The following is a 13,468-nucleotide window of genomic DNA, read 5'->3' as shown; positions in this document are numbered from 1 at the left end:
CCAATCATGGAAGTATTATGCAACAATCTAAATATTGTCGCAGAAGGTATAAAATGGCACAATCCTAAATACAAGATCAGCAATTGTTTGATTAATGTTTTCTAGAGAAGAAATATTTGGGTAGCTAACATTTTCAGAAAAACAAACTCAAACAAGAATTGTGTGAATAGAAAGCATATTTTACTGTACTATGAAATATAACATCGGGATGCAAAGTTTTTAAGCATATACATTAATGTACATATACATTAAGTCTACCAGGTCCAAGCATCTTGGCTCAGCTTATATGTTTAAGAGCATTTGCACTAAAAATATTTACAAATGGATAAACCACAGGCTTAAAAATTATGAGCGTGTATGTAGAATCCTATATGTGTGTACTTGTAGGTCACGTTCACCAACCCTAAATCATCCATAACTGACACGGTTACAATCCGTCTATGAAGGGATTAGGAGAACACACAGACAGATTCTTCAGGGGTATAATTCCAATTTGGCCACCATCCAAATTAGACGTCACATAATGTAGCTGTCATCTGATGTCATGTCACTGGCATCCCTTTGTATTAAGAACAAGCATCTGGGGTGCAGCACAAAGAAATTACATCACTGCTGAGCTAACTGCAGTATAGGCATCGGGAGCAGATGGAACCTAACATAAAAAGCAAGAGACTTAAGTAGTGCTGACTCTGCTTTTTCCCCTTACATTGGTAGCCTGGCAGGTTATTCAGCTAACCCTGCAGCTGGCACACAATGCGCACTTCTACTCCAAGTCCCTGTAATACAGCTGTCTGAGCCTGATGTTAGAAATCTCGAAGCTGTAATTTTCCAATTTTTCTTAGGCAAATTCAATGACATCTACCATAAAATTTACGGAAAGTAGAGGTCCTAAACTTAAAAGCTTGTCCTTTGTCTAAGGGAAGACATCAATATTTTTATGTCTGGGAACGGACAGATTATAGTTAAAAAATGAAATAAAAACAAAAATACATTCAAGTGAGCCGGAGATGCTCCGGTCCATGTCATCAACTCCTCTTGGCTTTGCCTGAGAATATATACACTACCTCTGTATTAATTGCAGCCCACTGCCGTCCCCCGCCATTCATCGAGGCTAACGGGAGAGGGCGGAGACAGGATGATTGGGCAGGATTAGCTGAGAAACAGCTGCAATAAGGTAATAAATGTATATTGAATTTATAGCTTTTGCATAATTGTCAACTGCACACTGCAAAGTTGGGCTTGGACCAATGTGGAAAAAAGCCAGGCCCTTAAAGTGGAACCAAAGTTAACAAAATTTCATAAATCAATAGTACAGATAATTGTAAACTTTAACACATTAAAAAATATACTGCTGTGTCATAAAGGATATCTACCACCAGATTCAAGGAATGTAAACCGAGCACACTGACATGCTGATGGCAGGATCTGCTATTCTTTAAGGTTTCTCTGCCCTTGTTTTTAAGAAAAAAAGGCTTTAAAATTTATGCAAATCTGAGCCTCCAGGCGCCATTAACACACACGGAGCCCAGAGCCCTTCAGACTAATTTGCATAATTTAAAAAAATCTTTTGTAAAATCTTGGGTGTAAGAACCTAAAAGAGCATATCCTGCCAGAGGGGGGCACACCAGTATGTCAGTGTGCTTAGTTTACAATGATTGATCCTGTTGGTACATGTCCTTTAAAGCAGTGTCTGCAAATAAGCTTTAGGTCTCCTACTCTACTGGCAAATTAGAGATCAAAAGAATATTTCTAATCACTAAACTCTTTTCAGACATTCCCTGAACAGTCTAATCTCCTTAAAGGAAACCTGTCCCCAGGGACCTCATTTTCACTAAAGACAGATTTGCACTGCAGGTGTAATAAGCTTCTGCAACCTGCCTTTTCTAAGCATTTGCATTACAATATAATTGTGTGTTATAACTTACTCTTGCACCCTGGCAAAATCCTGGGCTAGTCACAGGGGCTGGACTTTGGTTTGGATGCATTTCAAAAAACAACATGTCCCTTGTCTGTGTCACTCAATCCTCAAACTGTACAGGAGCAGGAGGGACAAACTGTACAGGAGCACAAAGATGGAGGCAGTCCAACTCAGACAAGTCACATGTTTTTTTGAAATGCATTGAAACCAAAGCCCAGCCTCTGACTTCCCCAGGATTTTGTCAGGGTGCAAGAGTAAGTTATAACACACAACTATATTGTAATGCAAATGCTTAGAAAAGGCAGACATATTTTTGCACTGCATGTGTCATGGGCTTTTACCATCTGTATTTAAAAGGGAACCTGTCACCAGGGACCGCATTTTCACTAAATACCTGAATAAAAGGAAAATGTTTCTATGCATGTAAAGAGTTCATCATGGTGCATGAGACTTCAGATCTACTGTTCACTCTAGGAGAAAGTGCAGAACAAGGGCAAAGATGCTGCTTGTGAAGTACATCAAAATGTCACCAGTACGATTTCTCTAAGCAAATGTAAAAAAATTTTGTATTAAAAGGTTAAGTCACACAAAATTTGGAGGAGAGGTCCGTTGCATCTTTCTTTATGGCAGAAGGTACTGTCAGTAACATGGGAGCATGCAAAAAGGACAGCAATCATTGAGGAGATTGCTAGATAACAGAAGTATACATTTCACCCATTGAATAGTGCTTAAGTAACACCTAGCCAAGTTGTTGGTCCTGCAGTCTCTTCCTTTCCATATGGTGTAATTTCAGAGAAATGTCAGAGTCCCAAGATGTAATTACTTTCATATGCCTGTGCAACAGAAGATGGTCAAGTCAGGAACAGTTAATGCCAGCCCAACGTCTGGTGCCATAATTATGGCCAAGGGTAGTAACCCAGCCAGGTGACTTAATGCCATCTCCAGGTCATCATTCTTAGCATCCATGTAGTCCTTACTCTACCTCATCTTCCACCTTAGGCACCATTGTGAGTGGTTCTCTCGCAAACCATAAACACTTGGCAGTGACACGTAATTCTTAACGTGGCCAGCCTGAGAGAAAGCTGTCACACAAGGGAGGACCTGCTCCGCATGCTTCAGAAGAGTTGTCGACCATGTTTCGGAATTCAAGATCAGAACCATTGCAACAACTTTTGTTAAAGTTTGTGAAGTCTTCCACCTAACTGCAGGACATTTTGAAAATGTCCAGGAAATAGCATGAGTGTTAGCAATTCATATTGAGCTCAACATGCCTTTGACCTAAAAAAAAAAAAAAAAAAAGTTCCTGAATGAGATGTGCCTACTTGTGGAACTGCACCCTACAAATACTGGGAAGGTTATGTGAACATTGGGAATTGATGGTGCAGGAAGTCTACTAATTGCAGCAGCTGCTTTGAGAAGGCCTCCATTTTTCCAGTAGGATTTCAATACCTGTAACTAATGATACAAACACTTATGATATGACATTCTACAAGGGCATATTGCCCATTACTTTTGGCTATGTGATATTTAACAAGTTTTGATGCTGCTACCCACCTGATTCAACATGCCTAGTGCTCTGTACTTTTCAGACTTTTCATCAGACTGTCACCAATTTGTCACGCTGCCATCCACAATAGTACCATGGTGAGCAGGCTACTACTATGTGGACCACCACCCTAAAATGTTCCTGTTGTCTAGCAATTATCCAGATTTCATTGTGTACTACAGGTTTTTGTTCGTTGTATTGATCCAAAAGCATGAAGAGTCATTCACTGGATATTCTTGGCTGGTAGCAAAACTCATTCCTACAGAATTTAGGACTAGAATAGTCTATTTTCATTTTCTCCATGCCAAAAGACTAAGCCCTTGTACACAAATCTATCACATTTATGGTCTATTCATTGTAGTTTTTATTTGATACCATGAAAGGTGAAGAGTATGTGGTCTTCTGGGAGCTCGGATTCAGTATGTTGCACATCGTATAGAAAAATAGCTGGGTGGGGCTGGAGAAAATCCAGCCACCATGTCCACATCAGTAGTCCTTAAGAATGACTTTCGGAACTAGGTTGAAAGCTCAAGTCAAGGACCTCCAAAGGTAGTGTTTTCAGAAACAATACCAGTGCCATGGGAGTCTCTAGAGAGGTTTAAAAAAAAATGGTGCAGGAAGAAGGGTTTTGGTTCATAGAAAACTGGATTGACTTCTGTTGACTACAGGCTCTTTACTAGGGACAGGCTAAACCTAAATGGGAAGGGTGCTAGGGGAAAAGAGGACTAGTCAGCTGGAGGAGCTAAAGGCTAGGATGTGGGGGGGGGGGTCACTGTACAGATAGAGAAGACAGAGGGATAAAAAAAAAGGGGGGGTTATTTAGAGGGAATGGGGTTAAGATGCAAAGTGGGGATGGAATTAAGAATACAGGTAGACCAGAAAAAATATTTATTTATGATGTATATAAATTTAAAGGAATAAGGATGGGGAAAACCATACAAAATGGATGTACATCAAAACCGGAAGCCTCACAAAACAAGATGGAGTCTTAATGTTGGAGGGAAAATAGAAATATCATAAGTATCAGAGAAACATGGCTGGAAAATAGCCATGAATGGCTCCTAATTTAGATTTAGTTTTAATATTTTTAGAAATAATCGTAAAAGAAAAAACTCATGCCCATTCTGTGTGATCAGTGAGAAAAATGAGAAAGTCTAGTCCTTATGGGTAAAGGGGGAAAAAAAAAGTTAATGAAATATTACTTGGGGTGTGTTCTAAATATAATGGAGACAGCAACTGCTGATAAGTAGATTAGATGCAGCCTCAAAAGCACAGTGAAGTACTTATGAAGGACTTCCATTACCCAGATAAAGATTGGGAGGTCCTACTGAGCCAGAAGGTCAGAAGGCAGTAACAAGACAATTACCTGTCACTTCTGGTACAAGACAAAAAATGGAGGGGGGACTCCTGGACCATATCTTGACCAATAGACCTGACAGGGTGTCAAAATTACAAGTTGAGGATTATCCAAGTAACAGTGAACACAACATAATTCAAGTTGAGTTATTCTTTAATATGACTTGCACAAGAGGATCCACAGGAACTCAAGATAAAAGCAGAAAAAATAGAGACCAAGTTAAATTGTCATGGAAAGTAAAAATAACCCCAAATTATTTTACAAATATATAAATAGCAAACTAAATCTGAAAGTGTGGGCCTTCTAAGGAATAACTTTGGGATCATGGTGGAGAGAGATGAGGAAAGGGCCAATCTATTGAATGCAATGTCCTTAAATAGGTTGAACTTGATGGACTGGTGTCTCTTTCTAACCTTCTTTACTATGATACTTAGTTCTATGGGCAACACGCAAGGACATTTCATTAATGTTGCTGACTTAAGAGTTTTATATTGGTGTTCTAGACCCTGGTGGACCGCTGTGGCTTCCATACTTGGGCAAGATTTACTCCAAGTCTGTAGCTCTTTGCTGAATGAGAAATCGTCTCAGGAGGGTTCCTGTAGAAAATAGAATCCCATGTAAGTGTAGTGGAGTCTCACTCATCCGGAGAGGTAACTCAGGTTAACATTCATTCAATTCGACAAGGGCGCAGATAGCCTTCAGCAGAACGTTCACCATATGAAGAATAGAATGCAGATCCACCTATGCAAAATATAAAATAAAATGTCCCAGAGTCTCAGCCACCCTGGAAGGCAGGATTCCCACCAAAGGCATTATGAAGGGTGGAACATGGGTTTAACCCTTTCTTTGTATAGATTGTGTTCCAGCTGGAAATTGGTTCAATCTAGGCACATAGTAGGCAGAATTTTTTTTTTTTTACAAAATTGTTAATGTCTTGGATTAGAAAATTTAGAATTTATTTATATTAGCTCTCCTTAAATTAAAGATTAAACATTACCAACATCAGTAGTTGTACCTTAAGCTATTAGTGAAACCGTGGTTGGATAATGAGGGTACCGCAAAATACTGGCTACTGGGGGTTGCGTTTCTGCAGCAACAGTGGCCCAGATAAAAATCTTGTGCAGGCACAATAATATACACATAAAACTTTGCATTAAAAAAAAAAAAAAAAAATTGTCCTAGGAGCTTACACTCCTTTAAAGGAAACCTACCACTTGAAGTGGCAGGTTTCAGATGGAAATACCGATCACCAGCTCAGGGTGAGCTGGTGCCGGAGCTTATTTTTGTTAGTGTTTTAAACCGCGGTATCATGCGCGTGGCTCTCCTTCACTTCCTATGTAGCCGCGCGCATGGTAAGCGCCGAACGCGTACCTCCCTGCGCCGGCTATAAAGTTTAAAAACCGCGATACCGCGGTTTAAAACACTGACAAAAATAAGCTTCGGCACCAGCGCACCCTGAGCAGGTGCCCGGTATTTCCATCTGAAACCTGCCACTTCAAGTGGTAGGTTTCCTTTAAATGTTCGCACCACTTGTGTTTTGGATGCATTTTGTCCGTCACTTGTGCACCTAAAGGGTCATGGTACTTCCTATTCAGAGTCTGCGCCACATTTATGTGCTTCCCAAAATTGTGTCGCAACAGCATGAAATAGTTGAATTTTTTTTTTCACCTTTGTGCACTGTGTCACACCCCGAAAACAGATTTACTAAGTGTGTACCACTAATGGATTATCTGGTGCAAACCGCACAGTTTGCATCAGTTTTCATATATTTGGACTAGTGTAATGATAATGCACATAAAATGGCCCAGGACCAGGGTGTTTTTAAACACAATTTGTGACAAAGAAATATTCTTAAACAATTTGGAGAATCCAAGCTTTTAAAACTTCACTCATATGAAAATCATAATACTATGAATGCAGCGATATCCTTTTATTTTTAAGGCACCTAAACATGTGAACACACATTTATAATGTATACATAACAATCAGTTTTACAGCGACAGACTCAATTATACTCAGCCGCTGGAACCTGTCACAGGGCTGCTGTGGCTAATCCATAGTCTCAGTTGGACCTGGTAACGTCACTGGTTATATCAGTCTAAGCTGTCCAATATTATAGCCCAGCAAGGAATGTCAGAAAACAGAGAAACAATTCTGCAATGGGAATCTAGAGTATGGCAAGTAAACATTATTTTTGATTTTTCACCCTTCAACCTACACATTATCAGTCATCAGTAAATTCACTGAAAAAGCTTTCAGAGTTTAAAAGATAACATATGGATGAGATGGACGAATCAAACATTAAACTAATTTAGCGTTATACCGTCAGGGAGTAGTTTGCAGGATAAGGCATCGTCCAAGTCTCTAGCAGTGGCAGGATCAATGGTGAAGATACATTCCTTCCTGTGAAAAAATAAAGGGACATGCATATTATTATAAAACTGTATATTAGTATTCAGATACTTCCATATTATACACTCAAAACATTTAAAAGGTGTTTGCCCATAGAAAATTCTCAAATTTCAACCCCTTAATGATATTTACACACTTTAACCCCTTGCTTTACCATTTTACTCTGCTTTATTGCAGTTTTAGCTCCTATGACTTCCTAGGCTGGTCAGAGCAAAATTCCAGAGTGTGGGTGGGGCCTCTCCAAGCAGACACATTATGAACCCTCTAGTGCGGTGACATGCTTTGTGCGCCGAAAATGTGGTTAGATTATCAGGGTACAGGGTTTATACAACTGAATGTTCAGAAGGTAAATGAGAGATTAGAGAGGAGATCCATGAGATGCATATAACACACAATTACATTCTCAGCCTGCTACATCTCAGTCACAACATACAGTCAGATATATGCCTCCATCCCCTTACCGCTCCCCTGGATAAAGAGCTCATCTGCCGGTAGCTTTAATCTAGGTCTTTCTGATCCTAAAGTCAGAAGATTAATGGTCAGGTCCCTGGGCAACTTAAATTATGTAAACCAGGACTGATAGAGACAGGTTAATCTTGTCTTCGTGGGAATACCCCTTCAAGGGAAGCGGCACATGGCCAAGCTCACAGCATGAGCCCCAGTCTGTGTCGACCAGATTAACCAAACATACCAAGATTGAGGAAGTTGACTTTTCCTTACTGCATCTTTTGTGGCCAACATAACAGATCCGCTGAGGATCGTATAATAAGTTCTGTCGAGTGAAACTGTTCAATGTTGATTCACATAGGGAAAAAACACTCCACTGTAAGGCAATGACAAATACAAGGACAGTACAGACCAGAACTACTTTATTCTATTTTTTAATATGGTCCTTAGAAGGTCTTGAAAAAATAGAGCCAAAAAGGAAAAACCATACATGAAAAACTCAGAATGCCCAACCAATCTAATGATGCTTCAGTTCATAAAGTTTTATAGGCATTTGTTTACACACAGCTATCAGAAAAAGGTGCTGCTACAACATTTCAATTGGACCATGACTGGACTTTTGCCAGGCCTTGTTTTGTTACTTTTTCTGCTGCTGGGTTGCGTTTGCTATTGTGCTTCAGATACAGGTCCCTTTGCATATGTAGGATACATGGCCTCAATTTTGACTTTAGAACATTTATGTTTAACCTAAGGTGAACCAGTCACCAGGAATGTGATTTTTAGCTGATGACAGGCTCCAATGGCCATACAGATTAGTGGATAAGTGGTTCTATTTAGGTCCGCCCTTACCTCCGCTCGGCCTCTGTTGGTTTATAGAGGGCTCAGTGGTGCCATCACGTACAGCTCGCACTGCCTAATACAAGCGCATGCAGACGTTTCATGCCCTTAGCCTTTCTATACCAAAAGAGGCCGAAGGGAGGCTCCAAACTGCAAAGGCAAGGTTTTTTGTTTTTTTTTTGGATAACAGAACGATGCCCTTTAAATGTTTAATTCAATGGATGTGCGCTCCTCCCATGAAGAAGACATGTAACAATTAGATGTAAATAAATTACAAACAGTTGTGAGCACTTCTATCCACCAGTTAGCCCAGTATAACCTACAGCTTAGTCTTTCTTTTCAAACTCTTCTTTTATGGGTCTCGGTTATTTAATAGGATGGAGAAAATAAGAATAATTTGAATGTCAAAAAAAGCATCATTCTACTACCACATGTAGGAAGGGAGTTCTTAACTTTTTGGAGCTTTGATATTCATACTGCCCAGGGCAGTCTTAATCTACCCCTTGCGTAGCTACATATTCCAAAAAAAAGAGAATTATTCTCACCGTTAATTCGGTTTCCATTAGTCCACCATGACGGCCCCAACTGGAGGATGACCCTTGACCTCTGTAGGGACAGGAAGCAGAGAGGTTAAATACCCCACCCCGGCATCCGTACACCAGTGGCTACCAAATAACTACACCGGCCTTGGATGCAACCCATTTATTGTATGTTATCAATTCACACATAACAAATAGGCAATTTTAACTTAATCAAAATACAGGGTGGGAAATATATATGGGCCGTCATGGTGGACTAATGGAAACCGAATTAACGGTGAGAATAATTCTCTTTTTCCATAGCGTCCCCCATGACGGCCCCAACTGGAGATGTACCAGATTACATAGTTAGGGGGGGACAACAGCTTGTAAGACCTTCCTTCCGAAGGTTAGGTCTCTAGCACTTTGGACATCTAGCCTATAGTGTTTAGCAAAAGTCAGGTGAGTAGACCAGGTGGCTGCTCTACATATGTCCTCTAGAGAGGCCCCACGTTTTTCCGCCCAAGAGGCTGCCACCCCTCTGGTCGAGTGGGCCCTAATAGTCCCTGAAATGTCCAGGTTGTTGGCATCATAAGCTTCTTTGATGACCGTTCTGATCCACCTGGCGATGGATGCTTTTGAAGCTTTTCTGCCTTTGTTTTTTCCCCTAAATTGTAGGAGAATGTTGTCGTCCTTTCTCCAGGATTTGGTCTCTTCGAGATAATGTAGCAGGCATCTTCTGACATCCAATGTATGCCACTCCCGTTCTTTGGCATGCTTTGGGTTCTGGCAGAAGGAAGGTAGAACAATCTCTTGATTACGATGAAAAGATGATGCTACTTTAGGTGTGAAGGTTTTATCTAACATTAGCACAATTTTATCCTCACACAGTCTAAGATATGGTTCTTTAATTGATAAACTCTGGATTTCCCCTACACGCCTAGCTGTTGTTATGGCTATGAGAAAGGAAATTTTCAGAGTTAATTCTCTGAGTTTAACCGTCTCGAGAGGTTCAAATGGTATTTTTGTGAGGTAGTCTAGCACTAACGAAAGATCCCAGTTTGGGATATTTTGCTTTATATGTGGTCTTAGTCTAGCAGTAGCTTTGACAAACCTTTGGATCCATCTGTTTTCTGCTAATGAGGTGTCGAAAAAGGCACTGAGGGCTGAAATCTGGACTTTTAAAGAACTCGTTTTTAGGCCCTTGTCGAATCCCGCCTGCAGGAAGTCTAGCACCTGTGAAATATTAGGGGATAGTTGGTTAGGAGGAGTCCTACCACAAAAGGATACAAATTTACCCCATATTCTTGAATAGATCTTGTGGGTGACTGGTTTGCGGCTTGCTTTAAGTGTAGAAATTACCTCGCTTGACAGTCCTTTGGCAATCAGCAACATCCTTTCAGGATCCACGCCGAGAGCTGGAGAGCCTGTGGATTTGGATGGTACACTGGACCCTGGAATAGGAGATTGTTTACTGGTTCCAGCCTGACAGGTTCTTCTAATGCCATCTTCCCTAGCCACGGAAACCAGTTCCTCTTTGGCCACCAGGGAACAACGAGAATAACTTTCGCTTGGTCTTCTCTGATCTTTTGAACAACTCTCGCTATGAGAGGTATAGGAGGAAAAGCATACATTAGAGGCCCACTCCAAGTTTGACTGAAGGCATCCCTCTGGCCAAACGGAGTATTTGGTTCCAGAGAGAAGAAATGGGGAACCTTGGTATTTTTGCTGGAGGCAAAGAGATCTGTCACTGGTTGTCCCCATTTTTGTGTGAGATGTAGAAAGATGTTCTCGTTCAAGCACCATTCGTTGTGGTCTATAGTCTGACGACTCAGATAGTCCGCTATTAAATTCTTTTCCCCCTTTAGATGGGTGGCTGAGAGAGAGCAGATGTTTGCTTCTGCCCAAGCAAATATTTTGTCTGAGAGACTGAGGAGATCTGGGTTCCTGGTACCCCCCTGATGACGGAGATACGCCACTGTGGTGGTGTTGTCTGAGTAAATTCTTATATGGCTCTCCTTCAGGCTTTGAGTGCTGGCTCTTAAAGTCTCCAGGACAGCTCTTAATTCTCGAAAGTTCGAGGAACGGGATCTGATTGTCGATGGCCATAGCCCCTGAATGGGTCGCCCTGCTATGTCTGCTCCCCAACCTGACTGACTTGCGTCCGTCTGAATGTTTATCACTGGCCAGGGATGCCATGACACTCCTCTTTCCAGGTTTGAAGTATCTGTCCACCACTCCAGGGACTGCTTGACTGCTATCGATATCTGGACTTTCTGATTCAAGTGTTGGGGATTTTTGTCCCAGGAGGTCAAAACCCAGTTTTGAAGGGCTCTGGTGTGACTTTGACTCCACTGTACGCTTTGAATGGAGGATGTCATAAGCCCCAGTATCCTCATGGCTTCCCTTATTGTGCAATGATTCCTTTTTTGAAACGTCATAATCTGTTGTCTCAGTCTTGCTGCTTTTTCTGGTGGCAAAAAGGACATCTGCTGGATCGAATCCAACAATGTTCCTAGAAACACGACTTTTGTATTTGGGACTAGTCTGGATTTTTCCAGATTTATCATCCATCCTAACTGTTGTAGGATTGTCCTTGTAATATCTCGGTGGCGTATTAGCTCCTGTTCTGAACCGGCCACCACTAGCAGATCGTCCAGGTAGGGGATGACTAGTATCCCTTTTTTCCTCAGATAAGCTATCACCTCGACCATGATCTTTGTGAATGTCCTTGGGGCTGAAGAAATCCCAAAGGGCAGTGCCTTGTACTGGTAGTGGACCTCTTCTCCCCAAGGCGATCGAACTGCAAATCTGAGGAACTTCTGAGATTTTGGATGTATCGGCACATGGTAATATGCATCTCTCAGGTCTATTGTACACATAAATGCTCCTTGTTGTATCAGGACGACAGCCGAGCTCACGGTTTCCATCTTGAATTTTCGATAGAGTATATGGCTGTTTAATCTTTTTAGATTGCAAATCATTCTGAAGGCACCGTTCGGTTTTTTTATTAAGAAGAGGGGGGAGTAGTGTCCCTCTCTTAACTGTTTTTGAGCTACCGGGATGATGACGTCCAGTCGAATTAGTTTTTGTATCTCCAACCACAATGAGTCTGAGAGATTTTCTGAGGGCTGCTTGGTCAGAACAAATTTTCTGGGAGGAAGAGAAGTCAATTCTAAATGGTAACCTTCCCGAAGAATACTTAGTATCCAGGGGTTTGATGTTATTTGAGTCCATTGAGAGTGGAACTTTAACAGTCTTCCCCCCACCCTGGCGTCATTGTTTTCTATAAGCCGGGGCAGAGTTGCTGGCACTGAGTAGGAAGCCTCTTCCTTTCCCTCCTTTAGGGTAGCTCCATCTACCTTGCTTGCCTTTCCCTCTAAAGGGCTGTTTTCTGTCCTTAGCGTCCCGAAAGGGCTGTTTCCTGGGGTTACTCCTGGAACCCCTTTTTCCTATCCGCCGCCTTCTCCAAAAGCGTGTCGAGTTCCGAACCGAAAAGATATTCCCCCTCGAATGGAATTCCACATAACTTTGATTTTGACCTGAAATCACCGGTCCATTGGCGAAGCCAGAGTGACCTTCTAACCGAATTTGACAGTGCCCCTTCCTTGGCACTTATCCTTACTCCCTCCGCTGAGGCATCTGCAATGAAGGCTGTAGCTGCTTTTAAGGTGGAGAATGTGCCCAATAACATTTCTCTTGGAGTGCCGTCTCTAACATGACCTTCCAATTCTGAAATCCAATGAAACAGAGTGCGCGCCATGGACGTCGTAGTAATATTAGATTTTAGATTCAACATGGCACATTCCCATGTCTTTTTTAGAAGGCTGTCCGCCTTCCTATCCAGAGGATCCCTTAGCTGAATTGCATCCTCGAATGGAAGATCCGTCTTTTTAGTCATTTTGGTGACTTGAACATCGACTTTGGGGGTAGAGTTCCAAATTTTTGCTTCTGTTTCATCAAAGGAGAGACGGTTTTTAAACTCTCTAGAAATGGAGATTCTACTCTCCGGTTCTCTCCATTCTTCAAGTATCAGCTCCTTAAGAGTGTTATTTATGGGAAACACTCGCCTCTTCTTAACCTTAAGGAGTCCAAATAACTCATCTTGAATGGATTTAGTTTCCTCTATCTCCTCGATCTTGAGGGTATCCCTCATAGCCTTTAGAAGTGGTTCCAGATCTTCTGAAGCTAGTAAATATCTAGATTCCATTTTACATGCTGAATTGGATGGTCCTGGCTCCATATCAATAGATTCCTTGGTCCCTTCCGAGTCCGATGCGGAGTCTGACATGGATTCCATAACTCGTTGTCTTTTATGCAGAGGCTCTTGAGGTATAAGAGCTGTTATAGATGAAGCTATAGATGTTTTAACCTCATCCCTTATAAAACTGCGCATTTCATCCACAAAAGAAGACCTCTCTTCTCTGAGTAGG

The 13,468-nt window shown here is 41.5% G+C and overlaps 1 protein-coding gene across 4 annotated transcripts in view; it reads right to left on the bottom strand.

Moving 5' to 3' along the window:
• Nucleotides 1-13,468, bottom strand: part of DIS3L2 (DIS3 like 3'-5' exoribonuclease 2) — a 228,516-nt gene that overhangs the window by 84,348 nt on the left and 130,700 nt on the right. For all 4 annotated transcript variants that reach the window (XM_072142472.1, XM_072142473.1, XM_072142475.1 and 1 more), the window contains one exon: nucleotides 7,145-7,224. In XM_072142472.1, coding sequence (XP_071998573.1) covers nucleotides 7,145-7,224 — 80 coding nt within the window. The remainder of the gene's footprint in view (nucleotides 1-7,144; nucleotides 7,225-13,468) is intronic.

The sequence above is a fragment of the Engystomops pustulosus genome, chromosome 3, assembly GCF_040894005.1.
Source record: "Engystomops pustulosus chromosome 3, aEngPut4.maternal, whole genome shotgun sequence".
NCBI classification, from domain to species: Eukaryota; Metazoa; Chordata; class Amphibia; order Anura; family Leptodactylidae; genus Engystomops; species Engystomops pustulosus.
Note: the sequence above shows the minus strand (reverse complement) of the source record. Positions and strands in the feature narration are given on the sequence as shown.